At 43.8% G+C, this 22,667-nt stretch overlaps 1 protein-coding gene across 2 annotated transcripts in view; it reads left to right on the top strand.

Annotated features, from left to right (window-relative positions):
• Positions 1–22,667, top strand: part of sult4a1 (sulfotransferase family 4A, member 1) — a 121,147-nt gene that overhangs the window by 65,333 nt on the left and 33,147 nt on the right. For both annotated transcript variants that reach the window (XR_014762459.1, XM_084701573.1), the window contains exon 3: positions 16,136–16,216. Coding sequence is in view for 1 of the 2 variants with exons in the window: in XM_084701573.1 (XP_084557699.1) it covers positions 16,136–16,216 (81 nt within the window). In the remaining variant the exon portion in view is untranslated. The remainder of the gene's footprint in view (positions 1–16,135; positions 16,217–22,667) is intronic.

Here is a 22,667-nt window from a genome sequence, read left to right as displayed (position 1 = left end):
ATTTGTAAATCACAAAATAAAGGTGGATTTGACCATTATTGAACAATAATGAGGATATTTTACTGTTATTTTATTGTTATTTCAGAACTTGTACGCCTACTGCCATTGTTAATAAGCTATCTCAGACTGAGTGATCACTTCTCTCTGAACAATTGAACCAGCAATGTTTAAAGAAGGTATCCAATAAGTGCCTAATTGGACATTAAATGTATGCTATTAAAAAAACATATAGCATTTATTTTTATTTTCAACATTCAATTGAACCAGCAATATTGGAACAAAATATGAAATCATTACAAAAAGATTACAAATTATACAAAACATGTTGTACCATTTCAACATTGCTAATGGGATAGCTGGGCCTGTCTGCCTTTTTGTAGTGCGTTTCAGTTGGTGCAGGAGGGGAGCGCAACACGCATATCAGGCGCAGCATTCAGTCAGTTTCTGTGCTTGTCTTCATTTTTGTGAGCACAGAATATCCCAATTCGCACAGGTACGTGGTAGTGAAAGGTATAAGCATAGAATAAGAAATACTGGCCCTACTGAGGACAGGATATTCTGACGAACTGCTTATCCAGAATGATGATAAGGTCACAGATCCATAGCGTCAGTGCGATCGCAGCTGAGCTGCAACAACTCGGTTTCTTCTGCAGGACTAAACGTCAACTCGAGCAAAGCCTGAGGCGGATTCTCAAATTCGAAGGGATTTTGCATCCACCTTTTATCATTCAAAGTGGCATACTTCTCTGTTGGAAAATAGCGATCAAAGTTCTCAATAAGGGCAACGAGATGAGTTTGATTAAGCGCAGACGGCTGCTGGTCTTTCAAATGGGGGAAGTTCATTTTCGGCCTAAAACATTTATATTTTACATAATTTTTCTAGTTCACTGGCTAGTTCAGCCTTATGACACTAGCCCAGCCTACTGTATGTATGTAGTATATATGTATGTACGTACGTACGTACGTACGTACGTATGTATGTATGTATGTATGAATGAATGAAGGAAGGAACGATCAACGAAACAATATTAAACTCAAAGAAAATGTGGGAATTAGGTTCAACTGAAACAAGGCATGTGTATAATTGTATGAAATGTATGATGAAAACTTGCTAGCAACTTCGCCAAGTAAATAGCCTACCAAGAAATAGGTTGCAGCAGCTCTTTCTATGGGACTGAGCTTGAATAGCTTCGGTGACTTTTTATAGTACAAAATTACTGTCAATCAAAAGGAGATGTCTTTCGACAGACCGTCCTATCATCACGCGGAAGCCCTGCATCCAGTCCAGCCCACACCTCCATTCACCCCCAGCTGAGCGTCCATGGGCGGGACATAATCGCAGCATTTATCCAATGACCGTATAGTTTCGAAGCACTGAAAAAACTGTTCAAAGCAGCCCCATTGAAGTCCATATAAGCTGAGCTTCAACAGGGAAATGCGTTACGGGAATGTATGAGAAGGAAATCAGTCAGTCGACCTGCTAATATATGTAGCTGATTCTGAAGGAACTCGTCTTCGTTATGAACGTGTTCTAACGCATTTAAAATGTTAACACAATAGTAAATATATGACCATTAATTAGTTAAAGAAATCGCCACTGGCAGAGATTCAGATCGTGACAAGGCGACCCCAACAAAATCTTTTGCAACCCACCCGAGGGTCGCGACCCAGTCTTTGGGAAACACTGCACTAGAGGACACAATTAAAAAAAATATTTTAAAAAAAAATCTTCTGGGGGAACATGCCCCCAGACTCCCTAAGTTTTGCTGGGTCACAGGAAAAATAATAGGTTTTATCTAGGGGCTTGCCCCCCAAAAGTGGGAACCTAGATTCACCCCTGGGGGCAGGTCTGTCCAAGCATAGATAAACCCACTATTTATTGATTAAAACTACTTCTGCATAATAATGCACTTAATGACGGAGCACCATCTCCAGGTGAACCTCGCCAAAACAGAACGTCTCATCATCCCGGCCAAACCCTCCATCTTCCATGACTTCTCAATCACCCTGGGATCTGCGACGGCGACCCCTTCATCCTCTGCCAGGAACCTTGGGGTTACCATGGATGACGACATCTCCCTCACGGCCCACATTGCTGCGGTCTCCCCGTTGGGTAGATTCACCCTCTACAACATCCGGAAGATCAGGAGATACCTGTCTGAGCACTCCACCCAACTGCTTGTCCAAGCACTTGTCCTTTTCAAGTTGGACTACTGCAACTCGCTGCTCGCCAGTCTCCCAACATGTGCAACCCGCCCTCTTCAGAGGATTCAGAACGCAGCAGGCCGCCTGGTCTACAATCTACCCAGACGCTCCCACGTTACCCTGCTCCTCATCTCCCTCCACTGGCTACCCATCACAGCCCGCATCAGATTCAAGACCCTGGTACTGACCTTCCGAGCAGTGAACGGGACTGCACCCGACTACATCAAGTCTCTCCTGCAGCCTTACACCCCTAGCCTCCACCTACGGTCTTCTTCAGACAACCGCCTGGTAGTCCCACCGCTCAGGACCGCCCAGTCCCAACACAAGCTCTTCTCCTGTCTGGACCCCCAGTGGTGGAATCAACTCCCCACCTCCATCAGAGACACTGACTGTCTCTCCACCTTCAAGAGAAGGCTCAAGACGCACTTGTTCCGGGAGTACAACGGTACTTAGGAAGGGTTTGCTGAACCCAATGCTACTTTCCTCAAGGATCACAATGACTCTTGCTTAGAGACTTGTTGCTCTTGTTGGTTAGTGGTAACTGATTTAAACTGTTGTATTCGCTGCAAGGTATTCTATTTCAGTTAATCTTATATTTATTTATTTTACTGTTTCTTGCTTTTCTACAGGTACACTTGCACTTAGAGATTCATGTTGTTTAATTTTAACTTGCTTAACTACATGCTCTTATGGTTCTTCCCTTTGGCACTTATTTTTTGGTTGTTCACAATGTGTGCTTCTTATTTTGGCTATCTTGTTGTTATTATCAGTGACCTATGCACTTTATAAAACTCTCTCTTGGAAGTCGCTTTGGATAAAAGCGTCTGCTGAATTAATAAATGTAATGTAAATGTAAAATACAAACGTGAGCAAAGGCAGCAATCGCTATCGAATCAACAGATATGTGCAATTTAGCTAGCCCAGGGAAGAATACAAACCACGAAAATCACCAGTTAACTTAATTTAAATTAGCAAGAACTATAGACTAATACAATAACAGGCTTAAATGAACTGACAACATAAGTTATACGACTTACAGTTCTCAAGGACGCACACACGCAATCTCAACTGAATTGTTCACTTTTTAGACGTTACTTTTGTGATTAGTAATTAATTGGTTATCTATTCTTATTCTACTTTAGTTAATAATAATCAAATACCTTATTATTCAAAGTAATTCCTTTGTTAATAAGACGTTACACAGAACTTAAATATTTAAATATTGATCCAAAGTGATTCACACCTTCACAAAATCAACAACAAACAAATGATTTAAGCATGTGCAGGTAGCAACGCTAGTGCTAAATAACAGTGGTGGTTGAAATGTTTGGCGCAGACATGCAAATCTTTGCGAAGTTGTGTCGGCGCATTTCCAGCGAAAATAAAATTAAGATACTGGTTGTGCAGAGGCTCAGATGAAGGAACTAAAAAAATACTTATGTTTTCATTTGTACATCCAAGCACTGAGCAACTGTTATGCTTCGTTCGTTTGTTTGCCATGATGTCTCTCCAGAAAAAACGATATTGCACTCTCCCTAGCACGGTCGTAGCTCAGTTTCTCATGGGCGGGCCAGATTATCTGGGCGGGATAAGCAGAGAGAGGGTAGGTAACCTTCCTCTTTGTGACGTCACAAGGAGGAGATTTTCAAACAGAGCAAATGAGCCTTAATTTTCTCAAAGGCGGAGAAGAACACCTAGGGCATGGTTTACACCTATTGAAAATTCTAGCCACTGGGGGACCAAATGCAGGCTAGGGGAACTCATATTAATGTTAAATAACCTCCTAAAGTGAAGTTTTCATGTCATGTGACCTTTAAGGCTTTTAATATTATAAAATAACTTACAACTTTTGTAATAAACGGATTACAAAATGCAACCAATTAATTTCATTCAAAATGTGTATCATTTGTATTTGTATTACAGCACTAAAGAAAGAAAACAGCATATTCAAAACAAGTTTTATGTATGAACAATACTTTACATTTTCAAACAATACTGCCTGGTTGCAGTCTAATGCCTTCTCAGTAAGTGCTTCAGAGTAAATAAGCTATGTATCTTTATGAAATCACATGTCTGTAGGCAGCTTTAGGTTTACTGATTTGAATGTTTTTACAATTAGGCTAGTAAATGGGTATCTTAGTCAGAATCACAGTTTTGGCAGATGTATTGAGACTTGTATGGAGACTCTATAAGGGGTGCACTCTTTGTGGGCCCAATTCTTGCACATAACGCACTGTAGCCATGTTTCTTTCGGTCGGCTGTTAGAAAAGGGCTCGATACACACAAGACAAAAACATTCCTCTTGAGGATTCAAGAAGCTTTGCCATTTGTTTGGCCTTCTATTTTCCCTTCTCCACACTAGTGGAAAGCTGAACATTTGATTTTTTTTACCTATTTTGCGGGAAGATTCTCTTTTTTTAGCCTGTGCAGTGTCTTCCTCCCTCTCAAAGTCATCCTTAACTGGCGTGTCTGTTAAAATCATTGTTTTCCTTTTTCTCTTTTGTGCTGTTTTCCTTGGTTCAGTTTTCGGATGAGGGCGGATTTCTTCTGGACTTAGAGCCAGAGACGGACCAGGCTGGTCTGACGGCTGTGTGGAAGGTCCGGGATGGTGTGGGTGATGTGTGGAAGGTCCAGGATGGTCTGGGGGCTTTGTGCTGCTGATAGGGGACAGAGCTGGCTGGATGGGCACAAGACGATCTGTGACAAATGATGGCAAAAACTCAGACTTGTCAAACACATCCCTGTTAAAGGGATGGATGCCAGTGACTCTAACACCTGCCTGAATATTCACAGGTGATGCAGTGACTGGATAGGCAAGGGTGACAATGCCAGTAATATCATAAATAGTCATTGTTTTGCCAGGATTTCTTACCATCCATGCATCACTATATATTTCACATGCCCGTATTAAATATGTAGCTATTTGCTCCTGGTGGTCTGTGAAAATCTGCCTATTTTTTAGGTAACAAACACAAACAGGTTTGTCATGGCTCCCTTCTATGTCTTCACTGCTCATGGTTTTGCAGCGTTCTGTAATTTATATCAAACACTGCTGCTGTACTCCGGATACTTCTCCCCTGCAGCTTCACCTGTCTCTCTGCCTGCAGCATAACATCTGGGGTAGACTCCCCTCTATACTCAAAAACCTCAATTTAAATACTATGGGATAACCCCCATACTAATGTGACAACCAGCCCCATCTGAACTTCTGAGGTAAATATTTGGCTAGCAACCACATGGCTTGACCTAGCATCTGATTCATTTACTGAAACTCTAGCCATTCCCTTCCATTCTTAAAGGCCATATGGCAGGTTGATTTTTCCAACGAATTTGCGCTATTTGGTTGTTGGTAATAAACATGTTTATAAACTGTTATCCATTGTATTTCATGTTGTTGGGTGTCACAAAACGTAATATAATACAAAAAAGTTGCAACTTTTTGCAATGATTCTTCTTTCCCCCACAATGCATTGCATGACGTCACGTTGGGGAGACAACAGACAAATGTCTGCTTTAAGGCCATCGAAATCCATTGGAAATAAACACTACTAGGCTAGTACCAGAGAATGTCTAATATGGGCTCTGCTAGTACCATCAAAACTTGGGACATCTCGGAAATGTGTTTACAACGTCGGGGAAAATATTTAATTAGCGATGATATTGGGGGGATTTTACAGGACTGGCAAGTAAAAAAAATAGCTAGCCCATAGCTAGCATGATGTCTTCTGCTGTACTACTATTACTACTAGAGGTAACTAACGCTAAGTGGATTTTTTTGTAGGGCAAGTGGAAGAGAAATGTACTTGGCCCACTGGACAAGTTAAAACTCTAAAAAAAAAAAAGCTATGTTACTTGCACTGGCCAACTTGCAAATACTGATAGCCTACCGAAGTTGAGTTAGCCAATGTCGTTAGCGATGCTAGCTAACGTTAGTTTGCTAGCAGTGGCAGTATAACATTTCACTGGTTCTTGCAGCTGTTTGTTTAGCAAGTCACAGTGTTTACAAGCCCTGATAGTGTAACTGAGACAACGCAGTAGATACAACTTTCTTGGATGTGCTAGGCTGGATAGACTGTTGCACAGTAAGTAGTTCTACAATGGTAGTATTGTATCTTGCCTTGTAGTGGCAGCATCATACATTTAAGAAATTCAAGACTTGCATGTACAGTAAGTAATGTCACATTAAATAATGTATTTAAACTCAAGCTAGTGTGGTGTGTCACTGTCTTCAATGCCACAGGCTTTTCTGTCAAAAGAAACGTTTTCATTTCCAGCACATTCAGTGAAGTTTGGCTAGCAACAGCAGCTAGGCTAGCTTGCTCGACTGAGACCGACAGAATTTGTCGCTTTTGGCTTATTTACTGATAATGATCGCTTCCAGCAAACTTCTTTTGAATTTGCCATTTCCCCTGAAATAAATGTCCAGCTTATTTACGTGTTTGCGGGCATATTTTCAGTTAGTAGTTGGTACACTGTTTGAATCGCGATTCCATCTGAAAAATACTGCCGGTGACAACGTTGTTAGAAAAGCTTGTATGTATCAAAGGGGGTTCGGCTTGTTTCATAATAAACTGACCCATTTGCAACCGACGCAAGCAAGCACACAATACAATTTCCCCAGAAATTATACCCTCTCTCCTCTTTAGCGATGCTATAGACATTGATTCTAACATTTCACTGGGTCTTGCAGCTGTTTGATTGACTGAAATTATTATAAAATGTTATGTTTTAGCCATTTGCCTACTTTAGCAAGTCACAGTATTTCAGAGCACATATTATGTAACTGAGAAGACGCAGTAAATAATTCCTCTTTCAAGTAAGCCCCCGTTCAAGTGGGCATCAAATTAGCTGCACGGTCTGTAGCTAGAGATATTGGGACGAAGATGCAATACAGTACGTAACAGAACGTGTTTATTCTGCAGAAATTGTGTAAATGTTTAATGTAACAAATACGATTTTTAAACACCTCAATTGTTATCATTTGTAGGCTATATTATTACAGCTCATCTTCGTTGGTCAAAGGCACAATCTTTACCCGGACGTGACCTGTGCATGAAAAAGTGGAACTTATGTAGGCTACTTAGTGTAGTGCCTCAAAAAGTTAATGTCAGGCCCTGAATGATCACTACATATAAAGAAAACGTTGACTTCCACTCGGTGCTATTCACTGACAGTCAAAATAAATTGTATATGTGCACTGCTGTTCATAGACGAGCTCCAGGTGTCGTTGCTGCGTTGCTAAATGATAGCAACTCACCGGGAGACTTTATCAACTCGCCACTCATTCTCCTTGGTACAATAATCCATTTAATTGGCTTTGACGGCCATAAGGTCGAATTGGTTCAAAATTATACGGCTGCGGGCCATCATATACATTAGTCGTTCTTGCCACCTCTTCTTCATCCCGGTAGATCGCCATAGTTCTAGTACTAGACTGAGGCTACTCTCCTCCACGACTCCTCAACGTGACGTCATTGCCGAATTGCGCTAAAATGCTAATGCTAACACAAAAACGTCAAAAATTGGTCTTAAACACCATTTTGAGACACCATTTTGAGATTTCTTGAATAATATACATATCTTGAGTGCTTTATGTACCCATTAATCAACAGTGGTGGTTAACCTGCCATATGGACTTTAAACAAAAGTTACAGAATTAAGATAGGCTACATGTACTAAGTTACAGAATAAATTTTAAACAAAAATAAATAGTAACTATTACCTATCAAAATTTGAAATATCTCTCGTGTCAGGAATGATTGCTCTCTTTCCAAGCTGACAACAGGAATGATGAGAACCATATCACACAGCGCTCCCTAGTGTGGCTGTAATTGGCTCTGTGACAACCAACCCGTGTGACAACCAGCCCCGGTCTCCCCTACATTTTAGCTCCGGCATTCGTCTTCCATTAGTATTGATCTTATTGAGGTCATCATACTGACTGGTTTTGTTATTTTCACTTTACATTTACACTTACAGTGTAGTGCAGTGTAATGGTTTGCCGTGATAGTGTGATAATAAATGACAATTTAAAAGGTGACATGACATGAAAACTTCATTTTATGAGGTTATATAACATTAATATGAGTTCCCCTAGCCTGCCTTTGGTCCCCCAGTGGCTAGAATTTTCGAAAAGTGTAAACCAAGCCCTGCGTGTTCTTCTCCGCCTTTGACTAAATGAAGGCTCAATTGCGCTGTTTGAAAATCTCCCCCTAGTGACGTAGATAGGGGGAAGGTTACCTCCCCTCTCTCTGCTTTGCCCGACCAGATAATCTGGCCCGCCCATGAGAAACTGAGCTACCACCGTGCAAGCGCGAGTGCGATATCGTTTTTTCCTGGAGAGACATCATGCCGAGCAAACAAACGAAGCATAACAGTTGCTTAGTGCTTGGATGTACAAATGCAAGCACACATCTTTTTTTAGTTCCTTCATCCGAGCCTCTGCACAACCCGTATCTTAATTGTATTTTCGCTGGAAATGCGCCGACACAACTTCCCAAAGTGTTGTATGTCTGTGCCAAACATTTCCTCAACTTGAGCCAACACAAAGCTGGCCTTGCTGAAATTAAATTCTGGATCATTACTAAATCTCCTTGGTCAAGCTACAAACCTTGGACAAGTAAGTTAACTAACGCTATATAATTTAGTTGCTTTACTGTAACCTATATGGTTACCTAGCTTGCTACCCTTAGAATGTGGCTGTAACATTAGCTCTGCAGCTAACAGCTGAGTTACTGTTGCTAACGTAAAGATAAATGGCATCAAGTGTGTGTGTGAATACAAACGCTGTAACGCCAGTGTTGTACACTTCTTTGTTATTTGGATAACCGTTATGCTGTTGGTGTTATGGCGTGCGCGATATTCGCCTTTCCCCTCATTGAAATTATTATGAGTGTGCACCTCTGCAAACCAGGGTGATCAGATTAGAATGGGCAAATTCGAAGCCTTTTACAGCAACGGGGCTACGAGCCAGCTGAGTTACTGTCGCTATTGTAAAGGTAGATGGCATCAAGTGTGTGTGTGTGAATACAAACGCTGTAACGCGAGAGACTTCAGATACAGTATTAGGGGACCACTAAGGCCTATATAAAAGCATCCAAAAACAGCATGTCATGTCACCTTTAAAACCATACAAACTGTCATGTTGTACTGTATTTAATAGAAGTTTTCTTTAAAAAAAATATGAAATAAAATAATAAAATAGAAAATAAAATATGATATGCCACACAAATGTGTAATTCAAGTAAAATGGTCTTATATTATATGGACAATTCTGTGTAAGAAACACTTGATTTAAGTCTGTGAACTTGAGTGACATTGGCCATAGGAGGGGGTCATGCAGCAAGTTCACAGTTCACACCAATTGAAAGAGGTCAGGTTACACATGTATGGCCTACTGCACTTCATGTTGGTGCCAAATAAGGGTGGAGCCAGTGTTGAAGTACAGTTGTCAGTCATGTGTGTCTCCAAGGGGACTGTGGCCCTTCCCCACCCTCCCCCACAGTTTTGCATTAAGTGACTTGCAAGCAGAAGAGACCCCAGACCAATTGGAATAGGTCAACAGAATGAGCACTAGAAAAAGGAGTGATGTTTGGTCTCCTTTTGAAGATGTTTCATCGACGAAAATAAAATGCCAAATTTGCAAAAAACTTTTATCCATTCAAGGAGGAACCACCTCAAACTTGAGAAGGCACCTTAAATCTGCACGTCCAACTGTGCTCTTAGCACAAGTTAGAGGAGACAGTGGTCATACTGCGGCATCAGGAGCTGTTTCCACCAGCAGGACCTCTACAACTGGGCCTGCAACTGCTACCTTGACCATGTCCACATCATCCACTATTCCAGCAGCACTTACCACCACCCAAGCAGCAGTTAGGCCACAACAACAAACCTCAATGGGCAGTTTTGTGACAAGGCCAATGGATCCGTTGAGACAGAGTAAACTGGATGAGGCTCTAGTCAAAATGATTGCTTGCGATTTCCAGCCCTTTTCTGTGGTTGAGAACAAAGGCCTCAGGGAATATTCAAAGCTTCTGGACCCATCATACAGTCTACCAGGTAGAAAAACTATATCAACAAAAGTTCTACCTATGATGTACGAGAAATTAAGAACTGAGGTCATGGACAAAATCAAGTCTGCCACGGCTGTATGTCTCACAACAGACTGCTGGACCTCAGTAACTACCACAAGTTACATGTCTGTGACTTGTCATTTAATGGAGGATTTTCAAATGTCTCCTGGACTGTTTTGTCATGGCAGACAGACACACTGCTGAAAATCTTGCAAGGGAGCTGACTAGGGTTAGCGAAGAATGGGGTGTAAAGGACACAACTGAAGTGAGCGCTGAGAGGTATGTAGATTAAGTGATTAACACCTATTTTAAATCATGATTGCAAATTTAATTTCTCCTTAATGATGGATTGTTGTTTTTGTAACCTTTTCACAAACAAGTATGTATTGGCTTGTTAATAATACATTGTATTCCTTATATTTAAATACTTAATTTTTTTAGGTTTGTGACTGCCTCCAAAGTCATTTTAATGACAAGAGGCCTTCAGAAGATTGTTGCCCGCAATCAAAGGAATCCCTCCATCCATAAACCTGTCAAAGATCTTGTGGACAGCCTGATGACAGAAATGTTGAAGAGGTTCAGTAAAGTGGAATTCACTGAGAAGCTTGCTGAGGCTACCTGCTTGGACCCGAGGTTCAAAAAGCAAGCCTTTATCAACAACAAAGCAGCAGATGAGGCAGTGAACAGAATAACAGCAGCTGCAGCACATGTTAACCCCCTCCATAGGGAGGAAGAGGAGGATACATATTCTACAGCTGCCAGTACAGGGGCCATGTTTTGGGAGGACTATGATGAGAGGGTGGCAAGCTTGAGGCTTTCTACTTCCACACCAACTGTCTCAACTGATGCCATGATGGAAATGCGGGCTTACCTTGCTGAGCCACTTTTACCCCGCACATCAGACCCTCTGGCATGGTGGATGAAGTGTTCACCCGTTTACAAAGGCCTCTGTGAGGTCATGAAGACAAGACTGTGCATTGTGGCCACATCTGTGCCTTCTGAGAGTTTTTTCAAAAACGGGGCAGATCATTTCAGAACGAAGAAACAGGCTCAGCCCATCCAAGGTCCGGGAGCTTGTTTTCTTGAATGCAAACCTGCCTTAGAGTACGCCCTAAACTGCAGTTTTGTTACAGAATGTTCCTTTGGTTTTTAGTGTAATTAAATTACTGTTATTGTTATCTATCTGTGGCTGTATAGTGTGATTTAATTTTATTTTTATTTAAGTCTATCCTTTTGAGATATATATATATTATATATATTACTCAAAAAACCAACCATGAAGAAACACAACAATGGTTCCCAGTTGCCCCTGCCCGGAAGCGGGTCACCGGGGCCCCCCCCTGGAGCCAGGCCCGGGGGTGGGGCTCGATGGCGAGCGCCTGGTGGCCGGGCCTTTTCCCATGGGGCCCGGTCGGGCACAGCCTGAAGAGACAACGTGGGACCCTCTTCCAGTGGGCTCACCATCCGCAGGAGGGGTCATGGGGGTCGGGTGCAGTGTGAGACGGGCGACGGCCGAAGGCGGGGGCCTTGGCGGTCCGATCCTCGGCTGCAGAAGCTAGCTTTAGGGACGTGGAACGTCACCTCGCTGGCGGGAAAGGAGCCTGAGCTGGTGCGCGAGGTAGAGAGTTTCCGGCTAGATATAGTCGGCCTCGCCTCGACGCACAGCACGGGCTCCGGAACCAGTCTCCTTGAGAGGGGCTGGACTCTCTTCCACTCTGGAGTTGCCCTTGGTGAGAGGCGTCGAGCTGGGGTGGGAATACTTGTTTCCCCTCGGTTCGGTGCCTGTACATTGGGGTTCACCCCGGTGGATGAGAGGGTAGCCTCCCTCCGCCTTCGGGTGGGGGGACGGGTCCTCACTGTCGTTTGTGCTTATGCACCAAACGGCAGCTCAGAGTACCCACCCTTTTTGGAGTCTCTGGCGGGGGTGCTGGAAAGCGCTCCTCCCGGGGATTCCCTCGTCCTCCTGGGGGACTTCAATGCTCATGTGGGCAATGACAGTGAGACCTGGAGGGGCGTGATTGGGAGGAACGGCCCCCCCGATCTGAACCCGAGTGGTGTTCTGTTGTTGGACTTCTGTGCTAAACACGGTTTGTCCATAACGAACACCATGTTCAAGCATAAGGGTGTCCATATGTGCACCTGGCACATGGACACCCGAGGTCTCAGTTCGATGATCGACTTCGTAGTCGTGTCGTCGGACTTGAGGCCGCATGTCTTGGACACTCGGGTGAGGAGAGGGGCGGAGCTGTCAACCGATCACCACCTGGTGGTGAGTTGGCTCCGATGGTGGGGGAGGACGCCGGTCAGGCCTGGCAGGCCCAAACGTAATGTGAGGGTCTGCTGGGAACGGCTGGCGGAACCCTCTGTCAGAAGGAGCTTCAACTCCCACCTCCGGGAGAGCTTCGATCATGTCTCGGGGGGGGCCGGGGACATTGAGTCCGAATGGGCCATGTTCCGGGCCTCCATTGTTGAAGCGGCTGACCGGAGCTGCGGCCGCAAGGCGGTCGGTGCATGTCGCGGCGGTAACCCTCGGATCCGGTGGTGGACTCCGGAGGTGAGGGATGCCGTCAAGCTGAAGAAGGAGGCCTATCGGGCTTTATTGGCTGGTAGGACTCCTGAGGCAGCTGATGTGTACCGGCAGGCCAAGCGTAACGCGGCTCTGGCGGTCGCGGAGGCAAAAACCCGGGCATGGGAGGAGTTCGGCGAGGCCATGGAGAATGACTTCCGAACGGCTTCAAAAAGGTTCTGGACCACCATCCGGCGACTCAGGAGGGGGAAGCAGTGCTCTGTCAACACTGTATACGGTGGGGACGGTGCGCTGCTGACTTCGACGGGGACGTCCTGGATCGGTGGAAGGAATACTTTGAAGACCTCCTTAATTCCACCAACACGCTTTCCGACGTGGAGGCAGAGTCTGGGGACATCGGGGGGGGCCCTTCTATCTCTGGGGCCGAGGTCGCCGAGGTGGTTGAAAAGCTCCGCGGTGGCAGGGCCCCTGGGGTGGACGAGGTCCGCCCGGAGTTCCTTAAGGCTCTGGATGTTGTAGGGCTGTCTTGGTTGACACGACTCTGCAACATCGCGTGGACATCGGGGACAGTGCCTCTGGACTGGCAGACCGGGGTGGTGGTTCCCCTCTTTAAAAAGGGGGACCGGAGGGTGTGCTCCAACTTTAGGGGGATCACACTCCTCAGCCTCCCTGGGAAAGTCTATTCAGGGGTCCTGGAGAGGAGGGTCCGCCGGATTGTCGAACCTCGGATTCAGGAGGAGCAATGTGGTTTTCGTCCTGGCCGTGGAACAGTGGACCAGCTCTATACCCTCCGCGGAGTCCTGGAGGGTACATGGGAGTTCGCCCAACCAGTCTACACATGTTTTGTGGATTTGGAAAAGGCGTTCGACCGTGTCCCTCGGGGGCTCATGTGGGGGGTGCTCCGAGAGTACGGGGTACCGGATTCCCTGATCGGGGCTGTCCGGTCCCTGTACGACCGGTGCCAGAGTTTGGTCCGCATTGCCGGTAGTAAGTCGAACTTGTTTCCGGTGAGGGTTGGACTCCGCCAGGGCTGCCCTATGTCACCGATTCTGTTCATTACCTATATGGACAGGATTTCTAGGCGCAGCCAGGGTGTTGAGGGGGTCCGGTTTGGTGACCTCAGGATCGGGTCGCTGCTTTTTGCAGATGATGTGGTCCTGTTGGCTTCATCGGGCCGTGACCTTCAGCTCTCACTGGAGCGGTTCGCAACCGAATGTGAAGCGGCTGGGATGCGAATCAGCACCTCCAAATCTGAGGCCATGGTTATCGACCGGAAAAGGGTGGAGTGCCATCTCCGGGTCGGGGAGGAGATCCTGAACCAAGTGCAGGAGTTCAAGTATCTCGGGGTCTTGTTCACGAGTGAGGGAAGAATGGAGCGCGAGGTCGACAGGCGGATCGGTGCGGCGTCCGCAGTGATGCGGGCTCTGCATCGGTCCGTCGTGGTGAAGAAGGAGCTGAGTCGAAAGGCGAAGCTCTCTATTTACCAGTCGATCTACGTTCCTACCCTCACCTATGGTCACGAACTATGGGTAGTGACCGAAAGAACGAGATCGCGAATACAAGCGGCCGAAATGAGCTTTCTCCGCAGGGTGTCCGGGCTCTCCCTTAGAGATAGGGTGAGAAGCTCGGTCATCCGGGAGGGGCTCAGAGTAGAACCGCTGCTCCTCCGCGTCGAGAGGAGCCAGCTGAGGTGGCTCGGGCATCTGATTAGGATGCCTCCTGCACGCCTCCCTGGTGAGGTGTTCCGGGCACGTCCCACTGGGAAGAGGCCCCGGGGAAGACCCAGGACACGCTGGAGGGACTATGTCACTCGGCTGGCCTGGGAACGCCTCGGGGTCCCCCAGGAAGAGGTGGTGGAAGTGGCCGGGGAGAGGGAAGCGTGGGCCTCCCTGCTTAGGTCGTTGCCCCCGCGACCCGATCCCCGGACAAGCGGCAGATGACGAGACGAGACGATATATTATATATTTTGTTACAAAGCTCTGCTTGACAATTTTTTTTTACTTAAAACATACGGTTGTATACTGTTTTCTATAATGTAAAGTGTGTTATTGTTATGCAAAGAGCAAAGAGTAAATTATTAATAAATGTAACATAGTACAGTATTAGGATATTGGGTTACAATAAAAACATTTTACACCACGTTTGATTGGCATTTCATTCAAAGAGACACACTAACTTCTAAATCACTTGCAAGTCACCTAGTGTAAAACTGTGGGGGAGGGTGGGGAAGGGCCACAGTACCCTTGGAGACAGCCATGACTGACAGCTGTACTTCATCACTGGCTCTACCCTTATTTGGCACCAACATGAAGTGAAGTAGGCCCTACACGTGTAACCTGATCTCTTTCAATTGGTGTGAACTGTGAACTTGCTGCATGACCCCTCCTATGGCCAATGTAACTCAAAGTTCACAGACTTAAATCAAGTGTTTCTTACACAGAACTTTCCATATAATATAAGACCATTTCACTTGAATTGCACATTTGTGTGTCGGATCATATTCCTCCTCTAATAAATACAGTACAATATGACAGTTTGTATGGTTTTAAATTGTCATTTATTATCACACTAGCATTTAGTTATCACAGCAAACAATTACACTACACTAAACTGTAGGTGTAAATGTAAAGTGAAAATAACAAAACCAGTCAGTATGATGACTTGAGCGAATATCATTCACGTCTTACAAAAACAGTGGCCACGCGAAAGGGAATGAGGAAACTGTTTCCTCTACTAAAAAATACAATGCGGGTCACGTGAAAAAAGGATCCAAAGACTCGTAGAAAGACCGAGTCGGGAAATGAACGAATCGTTCGTTTCCCCTAGCTACCAGTACAGAGCCTATGCAGGTCACGTGGAAAATGATCCAAAGACTCGTAGAAAGACCAAGTCAAATCGAATTGAACGAATCGTTTCTGTTTACTTGGACAAGGCTGTGCAACAGTCCCGATGGGCGGCCACGAGAAAATGAACGAATCACTCTTTGAGAGGACTCGTTACTCCCGAGTTCTTGTAAGGATTCGTTCAAAATGAACGAATCGTTCACGAACGACACATGACTAATGTGCTGACGTTGTGATGTGAGAAAAATATGCGTAAGTGACAGAGACGGAGGAAGAGAAGGCAAAGGAAATGCAGCTAAACGAATACGCTACGTGTTTTAACCTAAAGTGTTTAAAACAATTTTTTTTAGGAAACGCAATATTTGGAGACCGGTGTTGATTATGTGGCGCACCGCAACAAATTAGTCTATGTGTGCAAAGTGTGCTAAAAGTGAAGGGGTCTGAATACTTTTCTTTGTTGTATGATGAATTTGCCTCTGTTTCCTCAGGAACTGACTTCTCCTCGGCTAATCAAGAGCCACTTGCCATATCGCTTCCTTCCCACAGCTATGCACAATGGGGAGTCCAAGGTAAGAAGACACAACCCTCACGTACAACTTCAGGTAAACATATGCCCCTTTCCGTATGCACATAGCTGTGAACAAAATATTGTTTTGTTGTGTAGTTGAACTCGGTAACTTAGGGTGGTAATGTTAGCTAGACATCTGGCTCGTTCATTTGTATACTTACATCACAAACATTTGTCCTGAAACAACCCTTACAAAAAATAAGTATACTTCAAGTTTATTTTGTAAGTATACTTAGTATAAAAAGTATACTATTATCATGTTACTTAAAGTATACTAGCAGTGTACTTATTTATATACTTTTTTGTACTAAGCAAACTGAATTGGTCCACTTTTTAGGTCATTTAGTACACTTTAAAGTACCCTTGTAGTGTATTTCAAGGTTTACTTTTGAATACTGCAAAGTAGCCTGTGTAGTGCACTTTCAGTTCATCAAGTATATTTCCTCAAGTACTTCAAAGTATACTTTGGAATACTCTTAAGTAGCCTGTGTAGTGCACTTTCAGTTCATCAAGTATACTTCCTCAAGTACTTCAAAGTATACTTTGGAATACTCTAAAGTAACCTGTGTAGTGCACTTTGAGTTCATGAAGTATACTTCCTAAAGAACCTCAAAGTATACTTTGCAATACTTTCAAGTGCACTTTTATTTAATGTATGTACGTCAATAAAAACTAAATGTAATCTTACTATTATTTACTAATGTTAAAATGTTTATGGGCCCCTCAAACGCCTCAGATCTTCAGTCACTTGGCGAGAACGGGGCCCTCGTAACATTTTACTGCAGATTTGTTGCTCTACACTACATACTCAGTAACGTTCTGAGAATCCAGCTGTTCTTATCAAATGTAACAGTCATTTAACTCATGGTTACAATGGTAAACCAGCACAACAATGACAATTACCACGCAACAAAACTCTACATTCTAAGCAGACACATTTAAAAAACGAAATTCATGAAGTTACATTTGTATTTCGAACAAACGGCAAACTTATCAGCAAATTTTAACACTATTTACCGCTTTGCTTCATGGGAATTGACTAGCCAATGAGCCACACTATCTTCATTATTTCACGTCGTTATTTCGTTCTTCAGTCAGTTTGACAGTATAACCTTCAAATTCTCAAGTAGCTTTTTCGTTTTTTTCCATTAATACTCCAATTGATAATTATTAGTATAAGAGTATAGGGTTTCAGAATGTTTTAGCAGTAATTAAGGTTACAGCTTCAGTAACAAAAAAGATTCAGTGTGCAATGCATTAGATTTTCATAGACAGAATAATTAGAATGAGATGGATCTAAAAAATGTAACCTGTAATGTACTTTAAAATTTTAATACAATAGTAAATAATAGTAAAATTACATTTAGAAGTTTACTTGTTGACGTACTTACATAAAATGAAAGTGCACTTGAAAGTATTGCAAAGTATACTTTGAGGTTCTTTAGGAAGTATACTTGATCAACTCAAAGTGCACTACACAGGTTACTTTAGAGTATTCCAAAGTATACTTTGAAGTACTTTAGGAAGTATACTTGATCAACTGAAAGTGCACTACACAGGCTACTTCAGAGTATTCCAAAGTATACCCTAGAACAACTCCTCTGCCAGCCTGGAGATGGAGGTCTTCTGCCACAGCTTGGGGGAGGTCATGATGGACCGGCTGGGGGTCTTAAAGGGGCTGGAAGCTCTCCTCCCTGAGCTGGGGGTGCCCCTGGACAGAGAGGGGGAAAACATCCCCGGGGCCAGGGAGTTGAGGGAGGGATAGGAGCTCTTGGTACTGGGGGACAGGGGTCCCCTAGGGGCAGTGACGCTCAGCCGTGAAGACAGAGGTGCTATGTTTAGAGGGGTGTTCATCCCTGCTCGGCTGGTTTAGGTCCCCCCCTGTTGGGAGCTGCTCATGTCACTTCCTGCCCCGTGGTCCAGCGCCTCTCTTCCTCGCCCTCATTAATTACGTTATATAATTTAATTTAGAAGTTTACTTGTTGACATACTTACATTAAATGAAAGTGCACTTGAAAGTATTGCAAAGTATACTTTGAGGTTCTTTAGGAAGTATACTTGATGAACTGAAAGTGCACTACACAGGCTACTTTAGAGTATTCCAAAGTATACTTTGAAGTACTTGAGGAAGTATACTTGATGAACTGAAAGTGCACTACACAGGCTACTTTAGAGTATTCCAAAGTATACTTTGAAGTACTTGAGGAAGTATACTTGATGAACTGAAAGTGCACCACACAGGCTACTTTGCAGTATTCAAAAGTGAACTATTTTCAAAGCATACTAAAAGCTATATTAAAAGTAAACTATGTTCTAAGTATACTTCTTAAAAGTATATTAAAAGTGAACTATTTTGTAAGCATACTTCTTAAAAGTATATCAAAAGTGAACTAAAAGTGTACTATCCATATTTTAGTATACTTATAGTATACTTTAATATACTTCTTTTTGTAAGGGAATGTTTGGAAATATTACCGTGAATTGTGAACATTTCCCCCAAGCCCAATTATTTTTGGGCTTGGACACCTTAATCAGTGCCGCCGCTAGCCATTTTGGTGCCCTACGCATAATTCCTTTATGATGCCCCCCCCCCACCCCCCACCACCACCACAGCTGCCCTGTCAATGCATCCACATTCTGTGTTTGATATGATGCTGGTTACGGAGTTAATGCGAGTGCATGATGTATTTTTGTCTCTTAATTTTTCAGCCCCACCCTTACGTTTCTTAGCATGGTTTTCCAAATTAATTATAAACATTTAAAACTGAAAGCATGCAGCCAAGGAGCTCTCCACCTTTATTACTCATTTAAAAGCTATTTGATCAATCGAATATAAAAGTATCATAGAATGTACAGTAAAGTAACATCTAGCTGGCGTCAGTTATTTCAAATGCATAGATAAATTTAACAGTAAAATCTAAATTTAGTTTGCACCTAACATATTTGAGTGTGCTAAAATTAGCAATAACGTCAGCTAGTTCGAGGTGTATGCATAGGCTAACTATAAGTTGGCAGCATATTTCCCGTATTTAACAATAATTAAACATGGACTTACCTGAAAGTGATGCACAGGCATCATTTCGCAGTTTATTTCTTTTTCTGCCACTGACTCCTGTTGTCTTTTTGAGGCCATTTTCGAAAAGTTTACCTAACCTACTGTCAAAGTTAGTCAGGCCACTGAGATAGAAAAGGGCACCCACGGCGAGCTTGGAAAGTTGAGTGTGTATTTGTTTTTTTGTGGGGTGGTGGCGGGGGGGCACCATCGTAACGTTTTTTGAGCAATTAAATATATCTGTTGTTTTACCTGTTTTGTGATAAACATGCCTAAAAGGTGCGTAATATTATATAGGCCTACTGAAATAATATCGGCATTATAATTATAATACTATGATGATTTTTCAGTTGGCACATTTTTGGTGCCCCCTCAGGACTTGGTGCCCTACGCACAGCGCGTAGTGCGCGTTATGGGAGCGGCGGCACTGACCTTAATAAATCTTGGACGTTGAGTATTACTCTTGGTACCCTGACAGCAGCAGTGAGTCATGCACTACAAATATGAACTGTATTTTACAATTGTCCCTTTGGGGGTGATTTGTGATGCCATGTAAGCTGAGCTAGTAAGCGTGGTCATGTGTTTTATGTAAAGCACAACATTGCCACGTCTGCCTGTCTGCAGATCTGATCATTTATTTGTGCATTTATCGCTGTGGATTCTCAAATTCTATCAACAAAGTGAATGGAATACATGTGAGGATTCAAACCTATTAATGACAATTGAGAAAATGTTGGTTTTTAGAGAAATGTTTTGTGGTTTGCATAACATTCCTATGCTAGCTATTATCTAGCTAAGTAATGGATATGAAAGGAAAGCAACCAAGCTATCCATCTAGCCAAATTGGACAGTTACTTCAATTCTATAATATGTTGTGACAACTACGGAGTGTTCTGAAATGTGTGCCGCAGACAGTTTAAATAGAGGGGTCGCAAACGAGGCAGGGTTTTAACACCTTTAACACACAAAGTAAAAACTGAAACTGGAATATTTTCTTGGTTGAGGGTCTGTTCCGGGAGGTCTCCACCTGGCCTATGGCTAGTTCTATCAAAGTATCAGATCAAGTTAACTTTAATTACAACCTCATTCTGCCAGAGTCCTCTGACCCATCACTCAGTTAGTCTGAATAGTCAGTTAGTCTCTCCTCGTGTTTATTTTCTGCTCTTTTATTTTCCCTTTTCTCCCATAAACTGATTGTCGGCAACTGCGCCCCTGGGAAGGGAAATAATTGGTCGCCAATGGCGTGCTCCTTCGTCTGTCTGCGGGGCTGACAGCTTGTATTTTCCCTTCTCGCTCTCAGGTTGTCACACCAGCAAAAACCCAGGGTCTCTCCCGACCTGCAACGGATCGGTGTAGTGTCCAAATAGTGCTTCTGCATTTGCATGTTCTTTTGCTGACCGATGTTCCACCTGGAAGTGAATGTATGTAGTCATTGTGGTGAGTTAGGCCACAAAGTAGGCTTGGTGGATAGGATGTGATCCGTCATCCTCTGAAATTTGGCCCGGGCACCATGGACACCGAACAAAAGCACGATGAAGAAAGGCAGTCTTCTTTCTGGCGCAGGTGGTGAGGGGTACCCGCACATAAATCCTTTGTGAGGTCAAGGTCATAATGAACAAGGCTTGTCCCAGGCATCTAACCAATTCATCCACTCGAGGCATTGGGTAGGCTTTGAATGTTAAGATCTCATGGAGTTTCCGTCATTGTAGAACCGGTAGGAACCATCAGGTTTGGGAATGAGGACCATAGCACTCATTGATCACTCCTTCGTCCCTGTTGGCTGTCCTTCTCGACTCTGGCATCCGGTAGGGCATGATTTGCACCCTGACTCCCGATTTGGTCTGGATATTACAGCAGGCATCCTTGGTTGTCCCCGATAAGTTGGAGAACACGTCCTGGAGGTCTTGTTGTTGACTTGGCTCCAGTGGGTCTCCAATTGGGACCATGGGAGCAGGGGCTGGGTGGTTAGCACTGGAGCTCTGTGAGTGTCTTAGTCTGAGTAGTGGGTTACCGTTCCCATTGTTTTAGTAAATTCACATTATCAATTTGGGACGGCCTGCAGACGTACCTTGCAACTGACTTCTCCAATCTGGGTTACCACCTTGTAGGGTCCCTGCCAAATAACCAGGAATTTGCATTTTAAGTTTGGTACCAGAACCAGGACACAGTCCCCCGGCAAGAAAATAATCACCTGGGCTCCCCAGTTGTACAGTATATCTGGGCCTGGACTAGCTGCATCTGTTGCAGATGCTCCCTCACAACAGGCCAGACCTAGGCCATGGTGGGAAAAGGGGTGGCTTTCCCAGGCCTTCCTAGCACTGTCTAATAGGCATCAGCGCCTAACATATAATATACCGAGGGGTGAAAATCTGGTGCAGGCCTGTAGCCCCCTCCCTGATGGTAAAAGACCTGGGATAAAAGCTGGTCCCAGTTCTGGCCATCTGCTGCCATGTCCTTATTCAACATCTGTTTCAGTGTTTTGTTGAAGTGCTTTACCAACCTGTTGGTTTGGGGATGGTACCAGTCGCACCCCCAGACATTTTTCATAGGGGTGGCCAGATGGGGCAAGGGAAAATCTTGGGGTGGCACACCAAAATCAAAACACGAAGTTTAACAATAATTTTGAAAAGCGTCTGCCTCAAAAACGCCTAGTCAAAAAGCATGTGGTATTTAACAGAGCTGTACTGACGTACCATAGCAAAAGTGCAATGTTTTAAAAATTCGCTTTCAGTGTGATCTGCCCAAATTGCCTAAGTTATTAATAGGCTACTCTCTCTAGTCCTGAAGTAAACTTTCGTTTGTCTAAACTAGCTAGCAAGGTAAGCCATGCAGTCACTAGCTAATTAGACTAACTACTGTAGCTAACCAACGTAAGCTAGGTTGCCTACTGAAAATAGGTTATTTAAAATTCAAAAACAGTTTATTGAATATTTGTACTCTGCCTTCTTTTAGCCAACTGGGCTAGCCTTCATTGACAATAATCTCCCTCAGCTTCTATAGTACCGTTATATAGACTGTGGTTTCTATAGGCAAAAATGTATTTTTAAATTGTTTTTTGAGGTTGATTTGTCCTACTATGAAGTTGAAATCCCGTTTTGCATGAATGAAAAAATGTAGCATAATCTGGATGACGGACAATATGCGACTCGCGATGGGGAGGCCGTGGCGCTACTGGATGGTATACCAACGTCCTCAGCTGCTTCACCTGTAGGAGGCTGAGAATCAATATACATTTGTTTTCATGTGTTTTGCATTAAAAATCTAACGTTATTAGGCCAACTCTGATAGTTGGCCTAATAACTCTGATATTTCTAGTCTGCTCAGGTCATAGAACCAACACTATCAACACCCACCAAATCGCTGTTTTGCGTGTTTATGCTAATTCCTTCCATTCATTTAT

The sequence above is a fragment of the Hypomesus nipponensis genome, chromosome 7 (assembly GCF_054491055.1).
Source record: "Hypomesus nipponensis isolate SF chromosome 7, ASM5449105v1, whole genome shotgun sequence".
NCBI classification, from domain to species: Eukaryota; Metazoa; Chordata; class Actinopteri; order Osmeriformes; family Osmeridae; genus Hypomesus; species Hypomesus nipponensis.
This window is presented reverse-complemented; position numbering and strand designations above follow the sequence as displayed.